Source organism: Geotrypetes seraphini, chromosome 2 (assembly GCF_902459505.1).
Source record: "Geotrypetes seraphini chromosome 2, aGeoSer1.1, whole genome shotgun sequence".
Taxonomy (NCBI): Eukaryota; Metazoa; Chordata; class Amphibia; order Gymnophiona; family Dermophiidae; genus Geotrypetes; species Geotrypetes seraphini.
Genome location: NC_047085.1, coordinates 464896771 through 464913081, shown reverse-complemented (window position 1 = coordinate 464913081; position 16311 = coordinate 464896771). Strand labels below are relative to the sequence as shown.

The 16311-nt window shown below is 41.8% G+C and overlaps 1 protein-coding gene across 2 annotated transcripts in view; it reads right to left on the bottom strand.

The window, feature by feature from the left end:
- Positions 1–16311, bottom strand: part of PTPRN2 (protein tyrosine phosphatase receptor type N2) — a 1585109-nt gene that overhangs the window by 204262 nt on the left and 1364536 nt on the right. For both annotated transcript variants that reach the window (XM_033931599.1, XM_033931600.1), the window contains exon 16: positions 14261–14334. In XM_033931599.1, coding sequence (XP_033787490.1) covers positions 14261–14334 — 74 coding nt within the window. The remainder of the gene's footprint in view (positions 1–14260; positions 14335–16311) is intronic.

Here is a 16311-nt window from a genome sequence, read left to right as displayed (position 1 = left end):
GCCCTACCACCTCCTCGGGAAGCGCATTCCAGGCATCCACCACCCTTTGAGTGAAGAAGAACTTCCTAGCATTTGTTCTGAATCTGTCACCTTTCAATTTTTTTTAAATGCCCTCTAGTTTTTGTTGCCTCCGCTAGTCTGAAGAATCTGTCCCTCTCTATCTTCTCTATCCCCTTCAAGATCTTATAAGTTTCTATCATGTCCCCTCTAAGTCTCCACTTCTCCAGGGAAAAGAGTCAACAGAGGAAATTCAGCAGTTTGCACATGTAAGTGCTATGCACAGCTAAGTTAGCATTTCACAATTTACATGTGCAAGCGTTGACACATACACGAGTATGTCAGGTATTTTGCAATTCTATGTATGTGTATGCAGCCAATTGCAACAAAAACAAAAAAAGGGGGGTCCAACCTTATCTGCAGAAAAAACACCAACCGGGAAGAAACAAAACAAAACTGCAGATGTGTACAAGATGCAGGCAAAATTTATTGTGACAAAATAAAAGTATAAATATAAATAAAACCCTTTTACCAATCAAGGGACCCGACACGGTCCGTGTTTCGGACAAACCTTCGTCAGGGGTCCATGGTAAAAAAGGAGTAAAAAATATGCCACAAAAAAAATGTAGAATGACAACAAAATATCTGTATATCAAGTTTGCCGGGAATCGCCAATACCAGTAAAGCGATATTTTGTTGTCATTCTACATTTTTTTGTGGCATATTTTTTACTCCTTTTTTACCATGGACCCCTGACGAAGGTTTGTCCGAAACACGGACCGTGTCGGGTCCCTTGATTGGTAAAAGGGTTTTATTTATATTTATACTTTTATTTTGTCACAATAAATTTTGCCTGCATCTTGTATATATCCCTATGCAGCCAATTGAACACAGAGGTTGCAATCTTCATTTATTTTTAAACAATGGAGGATTAAAGAGGATACCTTTCTTTATCCGCCCTGTACAAGGCTGGCTGCAACATACATCTTATGAAAATCTATACCTGCCAGGGATCAGCTGTAAACCTCCATTTGGAAATATACATGTGTATTGCTTTATAAAATGAGAAATACATAATAGATTTTTGACCCACACAAACCACACCCCCAAAATGCGGTCTTGCAATTGTTATGTATTATGTACATATCTCTGTATAAATTGAACCCTTTCTAAAATTGCCATTTACACCCACATTTTGTATATGTGCCTAAAGTGGTATGTGTGTGTCGGTGTGCAAGGCAGATGTACACACACAACTTAATGACTGGCCTAATTGGTGCTGAAAACAGGCAACTAACACCTCATAATTGATGCTAATTGAGACTAATTGAAAGTTTTTTGCACAACTCAGAAAGTGTGAGTCTATAAAAGGTATGCACCAATTGCATCGTGTGAATTTGAAAAGGGGACATGACCAGAAGTGGATCATGGACGTTCCTAAAAGTTAGGCACATTGGGCAGGATTCACTAAAGTCTCAAAATCTATCCTATTTGTGTGCTATCTGTTTACGAGTCATTGTAGCCGATCGATTCAGTAAAGCTTGTCCATGCAAATGATCCAATCGTAAACACAGCACTATTAGCGCTGAAACATCGATCGACGTGCATGCGCACTGTATCCTTGTTGGTTTTGAAGCTCATAACGCATTCGCTAGCTCTTTAGGACTTCGCTGCTTAGAAATGGGGAGTGGTTTAATCGCTGACGTCATTAGCGGGCTCCAAATGCGCCTACCGCAAAGCATTGTCATAAAAAAGGCAATATAAGGAAGTATTCTTACCAACCATTATTTTTCTGAAGTACTGTCTCAAGCTGTACAAGCTGTGACCGTAGTTTTTGAAAATTTTTAGCATCAGAGGTTTGTGAGCAAGCTGTAGCCTCATCTTCCTCGGCGTACTCATATTGCAAAAGAAGCAGATAGTGTAGCCGACGAGCGCCGTCAATTTCTCTCTGGAAAAGTACTGTTAAGTTGCTAGAAGGCACAACAGTTAACAGCTGTTGAATGCACTGGGATCAGGCGCTGTTATAAACAGCCTACGAATCCCAAGAGGCGGTGCGGCTCTATCTGCCGTTAGGCACGTAGCAACCACTAGCGATACCCTGACGTCACATGCACGCAACAATCCAGCTGGAATGAAGGGGAGGGATAGCTGGCCCATAAAAGTTTTATTTTATTTTGGATTTTTTTTTTGTTATTTGGCATTGATATTTGAAATGTACAATGCACAAGGAGAGAACGGGGTTAATCTGAGATTTTCTCGCAATGCGCATTACAAATCCGAGATTCACTCCTGCGCTCGCTATGCGCATTCCAAAAAAAAGAAATAATTATTTCTAACGCTTATGTACATGAAGGTTTACATATATTTAAAAGTTTTGATATATTTAGGATTTTTGGAGGGCTAGATATATATTTTTAATGGGGTTCTTAATATGCACGCATCAATTGCTAGGCAGAAATTGTCGGCGAGGATGCAAACAACTGGTCCTCAGCAGTCATAACTTTTTGAAACGGAAAGGCCAGTCGGTTTGGACGAAATGGTTTCATGAATCAATGCGTTAAGAAATTTACATGCCTTTTTACTCATTTGCATGCGCAGGTCGGATAGGGTGCGGATGAGGTCTGAAAGGTTAGTGAATCGGGCCGGAGTTGGAAAATGAGTGCAAACCGAGCAGTACACAATCGGTTTGCTTAATGAATCTAGCCCATTATTATAGAATATGCCTGATGTGCGCATAACTTAGGTTTTAGCTGGCCTAAATGCCACCACCTAAGTTATACATCTCACACCGGTGCTAAGCGCAATTCTATAAAAGGCATGCATAGCTTGTAGAATCATGTTAAGTGCCATTCTGGTCAGCACCAATTTTTTAGGTACCATTATAAAGAATATGGACCATACTGTGTTTGTAGTTCCAGTCCTTCCTTTTAGTTTAAGTCTGTTATTCAGCAGGTCTAAACTACACACATAAAGCCTGATATTTAAATACTATGGTGAGCCTTTGTTTATAACTCTGGCTATGATGTTTATTAAAAATAATGCCCAGATTGGATGCTGTAACTGGATAAGAAATCAGTGGCACTAATCAGATACTGTTGCTAAATATTCCCTTTGGCCACTTTGGCACCACATGGACAGTGCCAGGGTGGTCCTGTGTAGAATGTATTCAGACCTGCTAGATGGATGCTGTCCTAGCTTTATCTGGTTAAATTTCCAAAATAAGCAGATAGCGCTACTGGTCAGCACTGATTTCCAGTATCTAAGATTCTGGCACTGACCCACAAATTCTAAAAAAAAAAAAGGGCTAATTAGCGCTGATAATTGGCATTTTAACAGGCAATTATTGTTACTAATTAAAATCAAGTACAAGTTTAAAACCAATAGGAGGATATATTTTTTCACTTCAGAGAAGCTCTGGAACTCATTGCCAGAGTATGTAGTAACAGCGGTTAATGTAGATGGGTTTAAAAAAGGTTTGGACAAGTTCCTGGAGGAAACGTCCGTAGTCTGCTATTGAGACCGACATGGGGGAAGCTACTGCTTGCCCTGGGATTGGTAGCACAGAATGTTGATACTCCTTGGGTTTTGGCCAGGTACTTGTGATCTGGATGGGTCACTGTAGAAACAGGATACTGGGCTAGATGGACCATTGGTATGATCCAGTATGGCCATTCTTATGTTATGCATGCAAATTTAGGTGTGGAATCCATGCATAAATTTTATATGTGAGCCAAAAAAGAGGGAATGGAAATGGGCAGGTTATGAGCAGATCAAGAGCATTTCTTTAAGTTACGCGTGTAATTATAGAATAAGGGCATCTATGCCTAAATTAAGGTACACCACCAAACAAGGACTAGATATTCAAAACCTCTTAAAAAATTCTTCAATAACTGTATGTGGAAGCCTCAGTCCCACCACTCCTCCGCTTTACCGTTTGCGCCTGTAGGGAGGATTACGTGGTAACTTTCATCATTGGCTATTTCGCATTCGTAAATATTTGAAGCATAAATAATTTTAAATATATTTCAACGTGCGTTTAAAGGGCTATGTGCCATTCTCTTTTTATTTACTTATTTATAATACTGTGTACTTATCTCTGCGTCCGCCAACCTGGGAGCCAGACCCGACATGTTTCGCGTTATTACGCTTTATCAAGGGTCTCCCGAGGTAGCCGCTGTCATCCGACTCCAAATACAAAACTTGTGCAAGCATTTGCACCACATTTTTGTGTAAACAGACATGCCTATATTTAGTCGTGGTTCCCAGGCGTAACTGCTGTTCTATAAACCACACCTTTTTTTTTGTGCCAATTTTTGGGGTGCGATATATAGAATTTTTTTTTTTAATCTGTGACAGCTGGTAATTTAAAGCTGCAGTTTCATATTGGTCCATTGTTTTTAGTCTGCTAGATAGCCATGCAGCTTACAAGGGTGTGACTGAAGTAGGAATCCGTAAGTTGGAAAGCTCCCTTGACTCCTGATCTCAGTCCTGTCTTGCTTTATGAGTAATTCACTTTACTCCCTTGTTTCTCAGTGTGCGCAACTGTGAACTAAGCCATAACAATATGAACATAACTCCCTTTCATGTCTCACCTGTGCAAGAGGTTATCACAAACTGGTAGCCAGGCTTTTTGCCCTGCCCAGCTTCTCAGATATGCGTAATATGCGGGGATTCAGTTTGGAAATTAGGAGCAATATGTATACCATCTATTATTATCATTACAAAAACAACAGACGAGCAGGTGGCCAGCTTACTAACAATCACAGAAATGCTTTTCATCAAAACTCACGGCATTCATTGAGGGTTAAGTTAAGGCTGAGTGAGTCCCAGCTGGAGACTGGACCCCCGACCCTCCAAGCTGGAGATGCTGCTCCACCAGTGCACCACTGGAAGCTTCCATCCCTGGCTCGAAAAGCAATTATTTTGTGCTCTGTCCTCATTAGAAGACAAACCCCTCCAGAAGCGCACTCTAATGCAGCAGACTCTCTAGATGTTGCATTATTAATGGACACCTTGTGCTGTGCTAAATCATTCACTTCCCACCTGAGCTCTGTAAAGCACACAAGTGGAAATTATCAACACTAGCTACATTTCACATCTCACGGATAATTCTGTGGGATTCATAAAAATTTCAGAATAGTCTCTTCTGATGTACTTTCAAACCTTAAATAAGATTCAGAAAAAATACATACTTCAGATACATGTACTTATAAGAAAGATAAACCACTTGTAGTTTTTTTTTTCTTTGTTTCAGCATTTATCTTTTCCAGAGAGGCAAGTGGAAGAATAATTCAAAATGGGTAAAATGAAACTAAATGTTCTCCAGGTGTGAAGGGACTGGCTCTTGTCATACTTTAAGCATGCCACTGCCTTTCCATGTTCCTGCTACTGTAAGGAAGGGCTAGGAGGATCATATAGTTCATAATGTTTGGTATGTAAGATCTAGAGAAGGAGTGGCCAAAAGGTCGATCACGATCGACCAGTAGATCACAAGGGCAATGCAAGTCGATCGCGTTGCCTTTGCGTTCTCCCTGCTTCACCGAAGGCGCAAAAGCCAGGCCCATAAGCCTCCTCCCCCCCCCCCCCAGTCAATTCTGACGTCGGAGAGGAAGTTCTAGGCCAGCCAATTGCTGCCTGGCTGGCCCGTAACTTCCTCTCTGATGTCAGAATTGACCCGGGGGGGGGGGGGAGGCAGGGGGAAAACTTGTGGGCCCAGTGTGGGGCTGGCTTTTGCAGCGTCAGGGAAACAAAGAGATATTGGCAGCGGTGGCTTGGAGGGCAGGGATAAAAAAAGAAAGAAAGAAAGGAGGGCAGGGAAAGAGAAAGAAAGAAAGACGGAAAGAAAGGGGGGCAGGGAGAAAGAAAGAAAGGGGGCTAGGAAGAGAGAAAGACAGAAAGAAAGGGGGCAAGGAGAAAGAGGGCAGGGAGAGAAAGAGAAAGAAAGAAAGGGGAGGGGGCAGGGAGAGAGGAAGAAAAAGTTGGACTCATGGAGGGACAGATAGAGATGTTGGTTGGGGAATGGAATGAGGTCTGGAGGATAGGAAGCATGCAGAAGGAAGAAAGAAAGAAATATTGGATGCACAGTCATAAGGAAGTGCAACTAGAGACTCATAAAATCACCAGACAACAAAGGTAGGAAAAATTATTTTATTTTCAATTTAGTGATCAAAATGTGCCCGTTTTAAGAATTTATATCTGCTGTCTATATTTTATACTATGGCCCCCTTTTACTAAACCGCAGTAGTGGATTTTAGCGTTAGGAGCAGCGCAGGATATTCAGCGCAGCTCCCTGCGCTAAAAACCACTATTGTGATTTAGTAAAAAGGGAGGAGATATATTTGTCTATTTGTTTATAGTTGTTACTGAGGTGACATTGCATATTTTAAAGTCATTTGCCTTGACCTCTTTGAAAAAAACCACGCATATAAATGATAATTAACATTTTCTCTGCGTACAGTGTGCTTTGTATTTTTTAAAATTTTATTGTTGGTAGATCATTTTGACTTGGTCATTTTAAAAGTAGCACACAAGCAAAAAGTGTGGGCACCCCTGTCGTAGACAATACGATTAAACTTTCCACCCAATGTGCAGGGGTGGCCAAAAAAGCAAAAAGGTTGCTAGGAATTATTTAAAAAGGGATGGTTAACAAGACTAAGGATGTTATAATGCCCCTGTATTGCTCCATGGTGCGGCCTCATCTGGAGAATTGTGTTCAATTCTGGTCTCATCTCAAGAAAGATATAGTGGCGCTAGAAAAGGTTCAAAGAAGAGTGACCAAGATGATAAAGTGGAGGAAAGACTAAAGAGGTTAGGGCTCTTCATTTTGGAAAAGAGACGGCTGAGGGGAGATATGACTTAAGTCTACAAAATCTTGAGTGGTGTAGAACAGGTACAAGTGGATCGATTTTTGTACTGTATCAAGATTTACATAGACTAGGGGATACTCAATGAAGTTTAAAACCAATAGGAGGAAATATTTTTTCACTCAGGGAACAGTTAATCTCTGGAACGCATTACCAGAGGATGTAGTAAGAGCAGTTAATATAGCTAGTTGGGGCATAGAATGGAGAGAGGGAGCAAGAGAGCGGGGCGCATTGGGACATGGGAAGGAGGGAGAATAAACTTAGGACAAATGATGGAAGGAAGGAGGGAGGGAGGGAAGGGGCATGAACTTGGGACACAGAATGGAGGGAGGGAGGGAAGCATGAGCCATAGGATGGAAGAATGGAGGGAAAGAGATGCTGAGGTGGGGGAGAGAATAGAAAGGGTAAATTGGGTGTCAGAGAGAGGGAAAGAGAAATGGTGCACATGGCTAGATGAAGAAAGAGGAGAACTGTTATGCTTAGGGAGAGAGAGAGAATTATTGGACATGGTGGTGGGAGAGGAGTGAGGTAGAGATGAATGGGGAAGAGAGAGATGAGAGGGAGTAATGCTGGATGTGGTGGTGTAGAGGGAACAGTGGGATGGATGGAAAGGGATGCAAGAGGGACCCTTAAGGCGGTGGAGAATGTGGGAAGAATACTAGGATCCGAGTTACATACAAATTCAACTTAAGAATGGTTTAAAACACGGAACTCATATATAATCCAGGAACTGACTGTACATACCTCAGTCACAGAGCTGATGTAAATGCTAGCACCTATAATGTGAAAGTAAGGGGCTCATTTTCAGAAAAGATAAACATCCAAAAGACATAATAAACTGGCACTTGGACGTCTTACTAGTCAAAATGTCCAAGTGGGCATTTTCAAAATTGACTTTCCAGATTTCTCTCTGGCTATTTTTGTCTCCAGTGCATTTAAATCTTAAGGGGTTGTGTTAGAAGTGTGTTCTGGAGGGGCTTAGAACAGGCTTAGGACTTGGATGATCTGCAGGGATAGTCAAACATTTAACAAAATGTCTAGACATTTGGAGCTAGACCTGTAATAAACATGAATAAGGGGCAACCAGATGATCACTGGAGGGATTAAGGCATGATCTCTCCTTACTCATTCAGTGGTCACTGACTCCCTCCCACCACCCAGAGATAAAAACATGATGGCTAATAAAGGCCAAATGGCCCATCCAGTCTGCCCATCCGCAGTAACCATTATCTCTTCCTCTCTCTAAGAGATCCCACTTGACTATCCCAGGCTTTCTTGAAATCAGACACAATCTCTGCCTTCACCACCTCTCCTGGGAGACTGTTCCTTGCATCTACCACCCTTTCTGTACAAAAAGTATTTCCTTAGATTACTCCTCTTAACTTCATCCTATGCCCTCTTATTCCAGAGCTTCCTTTCAAATAAAAGAGTCTCAACTCATGCGCATTTACATCACGTAGGTATTTAAACGACTTTATTATATCTCCCCTCTCCCGACTTTCCTTCAAAGTATTGAGATCTTTAAGTCTGTGCCCATACGCCTTATGACGAAGACCACGCACCATTTTAGTAGCCTTCCTCTGGACTGACTCCATCCTTTTTATATCTTTTTGAGGTACGGCCTCCAGAATTGTACACAATATTCTAAATGAGGTTTAACCAGAATTTTATACAGGGGCATCAATACCTCCTTTTTCCTACTGGCTATATCTCTCCCTACGCACCCTAGTATCTTTCTAGCTTTTGTGTCACTTTTACAACCTGTTTGGCCACCTTAAGATCATCACATACAATCACACTCAAATCCCGATCTTCTGCAATGCACATAAGTTCTTCATCCCCTAAACTGTACCGTTCCCTTGGGTTTTTGCAGCCCAAATGCATGATCTTGCATTTCATAGCATTAAATTTTAGCTGCCAAATTTTAGACCATTCTTCAAACTTCGCCAGGTCTTTTTTCATATTATTTACACCATCCTGGGTGTCTACTCTATTGCAGATTTTGGAATCATCTGCAAAGAGGCAAATCTTACCTGACAGCCCTTAAATTTGGGACCCATCCTGAGGGCACTCAGTTTATTAGATGTCTGTGAAAAAAACCCAGTACATTCCAGCCTGTATTACAGCTTCAGACAGCCACATAGACAGCTGAGCACAGCAAGCAGAGCAGAGGAGAGGGGCACTCTAAGGGGTACTGCAGTGAATGTCACATAAGAAGTTCCTATAACTTGTCACTATAACTTGCTTATATTGTTTGGTGAGCCTTCTAAAACCTACTTAAAGAAGACACCTGCAGACATAAGGATTATTGTTGTGGTATTCAGATGGGCACAGTAAGTTTGGGGTGGGTTTTGGAGGGCTCACATAAGAACATAAGCAGTGCCTCCGCCGGGTCAGACCATAGGTCCATCATGCCCAGCAGTCCGCTCCCACGGCGGCCCAAACCTGTCTGAATCACCAGAAGGGGCCCCCTTGCCACCTTGGTTTCCCATTTAAGTCCTATCTTCCCATCGAAGTCCTAACCCTCCGGTCTTGCACATGCACGACCTGGTCGGGTTTCTATACTTATTTCCTGGATACTTCTCTCAGTATCCCACGATCCCTTTATCCCTCAGGAATCCGTCCAATCCCTGTTTGAATCCCTGTACCGTACTCTGCCTGACCACTTCCTCCGGTAGCGCATTCCAAGTGTTATAGTGACATAGGTACCTAGGACTTTTTATGTGACATTCACTACAGTACCTCTCAGAGTACCCCTCTGCTCTGCTTGCTGTGCTCAGTTATCTGTAGCCAGTTTGCTAAGAATTCTAGCTGCTTGGATGGCCAAAAAAGAAACACAGAAACATGATGGCAGATAAAGGCCAAATGGCCCATCTAGTCTACCCATCTGCAGTAACCATTATCTCTTTCTCTTTCCAAGAGATCCCATGTGCCTATCCTAGGCCCTTTTGAATTCAGATGTACTAAGGGCCAAAGAGATTTGTAGTAAGGGCCAAAACGTCTAGATAGGTAATTTTCAAAACAAAAAGTTAAGACATTTTCCCTACTGGTTTCTCTGGTTGCCTTTCTCAAAACATCCAGACTTAGATGTCCTATCAAAAATGCCCCTCCACGCATGTAAATTACTTTGCCATCCCGCAAAATATGCATTGCTGAATATTGTCGAATAGAGAATTGTGCACGACCGGAATATGCTCACTTCCATATTTATGTCCTCATAAACATATATAAGACTAGAATACTGGCATTTGTGCATGTATTTGCTTCCTAAATATAATAATAATAATAATAACTTTATTCTTCTATACCACCACAATCGTGTGACTTCTAGGCGGTTCACATCGAAGAGAGCTGGACAATCAGAGAGTTACAATATGCAGATAGTCAGTGAAATTACAGTATGCAGAATCTTAAAAATGCAGCGAATTACAATATACAGTTTGTTTAGAATTTCAGAAGGGCCCTTTTAGAAAAAAGAGCGAATTACAGAATGCAATTTGTTAAGAATTTTCAGAGGGGACATATTAGGAAAAAAAGAATTGGAATTAGTGTTTGGAGGAGTTAATGTTTAGGTGATATCTGTCAAATAAGGCAGTTTTTATGACTTTTCTAAAAGCGACGTAGGTCAGTCTAGCTCCATTAATGTAATTGTCCAGCCAGTGTTGTTGTTTGTTTGCTTGGTACATAAAAGTTCTATCCAGAAAGGTTATGTATTTACAGCCGGTAATGCTTGGATATGCAAATAGATTGCAGTTTCTGGTTTGTCTTATGGGACTGTATAATATGAAGTGAGATAGCAAGTATGTAGGAGCCAGTCCCCAGACTAGCTTGAAGCATATGCAAGAGAACTTGAATATTATTCGTGCCTTGACTGGCAGCCAGTGTAGCTCCTTATAGAATTACCCCCATAGTGGCTGAATAGAAGGGCTGATTGAAAAGTAATGACTACCTCTGTTTTTCTTTCCAAGAAATAGATGTAGCAACGCTGTGTTGGTTCTTGTGAAGCCCATACACTGACATTTTTGAACCTGAAGTTGGACTGCCATAGTCTTCATTGTTGGGTCACAGCGAGAGGAAGAGCGAGATATTTTTCATCATGGCAGATGAGCAAGACACGTCTGAGTATGCAGCACAGCTAACTGTTTCACCACTGTATTCTTGCCTTAAAATTTCAAGACACACCTCTGGCATACTCTCACAGACGCGTCTTCCTCATCTGCCATGATAAAATGTATGAAGTTCTTCCTCTCACTGTAATCCAACAATGGAGAGTACGGCAGTCCAATTGCAGGTTCAGAAAAAGTCAATGTATGAAATTCACAAGAAGCAGTTCACGTTGCCCACATCTACATCTTGGAAAGAAAAACAGAGGCAGTCTCATTAATTCTCAATCATCCCTCATATTACCACTATTCATAAAGCCTCTAGTGGTGAGTGTTCTCCATTTAATTTACAACAATTTTTATTGAAAGAATTCAGTAAGAAATACAATAAGATAATACAAAAATACATTCATTACAATAAGAATCATAATAATAATATTTCATACATATTTATATCATTCCTCCACATTAAATTTCCATATGAACTAATTCATTCCTTTCTACACCTCCCTTGATTCCATCCCCTGCCCCTCTACCCTTCCCTCCAAATGAAATCCCCCACCCTGGATGAAAGTTGACAAAAATAAAGAAATAAAATAAATATCTGGAATGTAATTAGATAACCTTAGCTTCATCGTAAATCATTGAGAATTAAACTTCTTGCTCTTGGTGAAAGATTTTGAATATAAGGATCCCAAATCTCCATAAAAAGATGAGTTTTTCTAGGCGAGAGTCGAACCTCCCAACTCTCAAATAAAAATAAACGATGCAATTGATTCCTCCAATGCCAAAAACTTAGATTCTTTCTGTAGCCAAAATTGCATAATACATTTATGCCCAATCATACACGCTTTCTGAAATAAGAAATTTCTTTTGGCCAAAAATAATACACAAAACCCCACAAGCTGCTGCTTTTCCAAAAATTATTCCCCTTGGAGAACCCACCATAGGATTACCCCAAAAAGCTTCTGCTTATCTATAAAATGGCTCCAACTATATGCTGTTTCAGAGTGCCACAACTGGTATAAAAAAAAACAACAAAAACATGCTCACTGCCAGCTTTAATTATTAACTGGAAAGAATCTAGGTTGCTTGGTAGCAGCCTTGTTTGCTGTCAAGTGGATGACCTACATCCGAATCCTGGAACTGCAGCAGCAGTAGTGTTTATAGTCCCTGAGAGGAAGGAAGCTCTACTTGCACAAATTGGTGACACCTAGTAGTCGGATTTGGGGTGCATGTTTATGGGGTCCTAGAGTAAAAAGTTGCACAGACACTGTTCCCTCTGAGCTGAGCAGGAGTCCTCCAAATGCAATTCTGACAGTGGAAGATGGTGCCTCAATACTGTGTTTTCAATCACTAGGGACAGGCAGGTTCCCTGGAAGCATGCAGAGCTTGTCTGTCCCTCACTATTGAAAGTGTGATAGTAAAATAGCACCCCTCACTGGAAGGAATGCAGGCGGAGGACTCCTGCTCAGCTTAGAGCAGGGATGTCAAAGTCTCTCCTTGAGGGCCGCAATCCAGTCGGGTTTTCAGGATTTCCCCAATGAATATGCACGAGATCTATTTGCATGCACTGCTTTCATTGTATGCTAATAGATCTCATGCATGTTCATTGGGGAAATCCTGAAAACCCGACTGGATTGCGGCCCTCGAGGAGGGACTTTGACACCCCTGGCTTAGAGGGAACAATGGACAAATGGACAGAAATTTCACCCATTCCTACTTGTCCTCACTGGAATCCAACCCATTCCCACCCACTAAGATCCATTCCATCCCCACCCATCCCTGCAATTAATCTTTTCCATCCCCACTTCTACCCACAGTGGTCAACACTGTTATTTACTCCCAGCCCTCCATTTCCTCCTACCTCCAACAGCCTCCCACACTTTTTCCAGCAGTATTTACTATTCAACCAATCATTGTATCAAGCCTCAGTCTCATAATCCGGTTGCCTTTATAGACATTCCAAGCCTCATTCTGGTGCTCTAGTTGTCTTGTTCAGTGTATTTCAAGCCTCATTCTGGCATCAGAATTTGACTACAATCCTGTGGGAGTTTTGTGGCAACTTCTTCCATCCCAGTGGAAATGCTGCAGGTTCTGTGGGATTCCTGAAATCCCCTTTCCTATGTAACTCTCTATTCTGGAGGGAGCCCTGATCTGTGGTCCCAAGTCAGTGCTATTGCAGCAATGCTAAAGTTGTTGGTTGGGGATATTAAACATGGGATGAAAAGTTAGGTAGTTTTGAATTAAGCTTATAGAGCTAAATTCAAACAGATACCAGTTCTAATTTAGGGCAGGATACACAAGGCTCCAACAACAAGGTAAAAAATACCGTGTTGGGAGCAATTTTCTGCTACAGGGCTTTGCACAATGCAAATCATATGCATGCTATTTGTGCATAGTAACTCATAAGAGGGGAGGAACTGTGCCTGCTCAGAAGAGCAATCACTTGGCACAGCTCCTCCTTCTGCCTGCAGTGGCAATTCACCTCTTCTGTCCAGCTGATGGCAGCTCCGGAACCACAAATCAGCTGAGAGCCAACAGAGGGGAGAGCAGCAGCTGCTGGCTTATCTCATTCAGAGCTTTCCCTGCTGGCTCTGGAGCCCCAGCTGATCAGAGCTTCCTCTGCCAGCTAGCCACAATCAGCTGGCAGGGGAAGCCCCAATCAGCTGATCATGGTTCCAGAGCCAGCAGGGGAATCCCCAGTCAGCTGATCACAGCTCCAGAGCCGGCAGGGAAAGCCCTAGTCAGCTGGGGCACCGGAGCTGGCAGGGGAAGCCCCAAATGATCTAAACCAGCAGCCACTACTTTCCCCTCTGCCAGCTCTCAGCTGATGGTGGGCCACCATCAGCTGGGCAGAGAAGAATTGCGGGTGAAGTCTTTTTTGGGAGATTCTAGGGAGGGTACAGATATTGCATGTGTGTTGTGTGAGTGCACAACACAATCACAATAGTGAAAACTGCAATTGTAAAAAAAGGGGGAGGGCAATTCCCTTTAGTGCATCACAAAGAGAGATCATTAGAATACTAATGATCTCTTTGAAATGCATTTGCATAGGATTTGCATAGGATTCTTGGTGGCTGCTACAAGGATCGGTATCAGGCTGCCATGGAGAATCCTTTAGAACATCAGGAGGAGAATTTCTATGTCGGTAAAACTCTTTAAACGAGTCTTACTGGCATAGAAACTTTTTAAGCATCAGGGCCTCAGTTTGGAAGTCTAAAGAACTAGGAGAAAACCACTGGAACCGCTTCTCCTCCTATAAAATGAAAGTAGAAAAACTGAATTAATACTTACAATTGGACTCGCATTGATGTAATCTGAATTGTTGTGGCTATTTTCATTTTTCAGTCGTATCCTGGAATGATCATCTGAAATACACATACACAAAAATATAATCTTGAAAAGTGTTTACATTTGAATTTAACAGAAGAAAACATTCCTAATTTACTTTTCTAAAATGTTGTAAAACTCTAGGGTAGCTTTTCCCTTGCAACGTGCTCTTTCTAAGATTCTCTCTTTGCTTTGTTCTGCTCTCCGTTCCTATTTTTCTTTTCCCCAGTTCTGAGGTAGTTCTGAAGGTAAAGTTTGGCCGTTTAAGATACTCATGCTAAGGAGGAACAAAATGGGAAGTCTCCTCTATGGAATGAAAGCATTCACCCTCTTCCTAGCAAATGTTATCCAGCTGTGCACTGCTGTCTTCTTCTTACCCCTCAAGCCAAGCACATCACCTCAGCAGAGTTCCTGAATCCTGGCAAAGGACTCCATTCCTGTCTCCCTAGTCTGGCATGCCCATGAAGTAAACTCTCACTGGAAATAACAAAACAGTCTTATTTTTATTTCTGTTTTCTATACCACCTTCGAGTAGTATATCAATGCAGTTTACAATCAGATCAATCAAAGGAAAGGAACTCAATTAAAAATGACAGGAATGTGAAAGACAAAAGTGAGCAAATTACCAGAGAAACTTCAAGAGTCTATGTGTGTGTGTGTCTGCCTGCAGGCCAGGCATGATTGGTTCACTCCTCCCATGGTACCTACATCTCCAGAAAGTTAGCTGGACCTTTAATTGCATCCTAAACCTCTGGAAGGAAACATCAGCTTTAAGATAGAGGCAATTGATTCACAAAAAAAACCCTCAAATGAAGAATGCACTTTGTCCAGTGAACTCCACCCTATCACAGGAAGCGGCTGGTAAGACAAAGTGATAGTTAAGCAGAGAACTTCTTCAGGTGTATGTAGAGTAACTGCAAAGGACAAATAAGGGGTGCACCTTCATAAAGAACATTATGAGCCAAAACCAAGATGTTAAATTGCACTCTACACTTTATAGGGAGCCAGAGAAAATGAAAGAATAAAGGGTCACACGGTCATGCTTGCACGCACGACCTAATAGACGTGCAGTCATGTTGAAATATTTCCAAAGCTAACCCTAGTAAGTTGGGCCAAATGGAATGGAGAATAGGGAAGGAGTAATGTAGTGGTTATAGCCGTAAGCTGAAAACTGGGGAAACCAGGGTTCAAATTTCATTTATGCTCTTTGTGATCTTGGACAGGTCACATCTCCCTTCATTGGCTTAGAATGTAGAGTGTAAGCTCTTTGAAGACATAGAACTACCATATATGTCTAATGATTAAGAAGGGGATCACAAATAGATCGGAGAAGGTTATCATGCCACTGTACCGAGCCATGGTATGCCCTCACCTGGAATACTGCATCCAGCACTGGTCACCGTACATGAAGAAGGACACAGTACGACTCAAAAGGGTCCAGAGAAAAGCGACTAAAATGGTTAAGGGGCTAAAGGAGTTGCCGTACAGCGAGAGATTAGAGAAACTGGGCCTCTTCTCCCTTGAAAAGAGGAGACTGAGAGGGGACATGATCGAAACATTCAAGATAATGAAGGGAATAGACTTAGTAGATAAGACAGGTTGTTCACCCTTTCCATGGTAGAGAGAACGAGATAGATTCCGTACAAACGTAAGGAAGTTCTTCTTCACCCAGAGAATGGTAGAAAACTGGAACACTCTTCCGGAGGCTGTTATAAGGGAAAACACCCTACAGGGATTCAAGACAAAGTTAGACAAGTTCCTGCTGAACCAGAACGTATGCAGATAAGGCTAGACTCAGTTAGGACACTTGTCTTTGACCTAAGGGCTGCCGCGTGAGCGGAATGCTGGGCACGATGGACCACTGGTCTTATGTATACCTTTTCCTTCCCTTGCCTATGGAACTTGCCTTGATCTGCTGATGAAGAAAGTTTGACCTCAAACAATTAAAAAAATATTGTGCATATTTAATTAAAGTCATCACACTTAAAAATACTTTCAACCCGTTTATTCAGAAT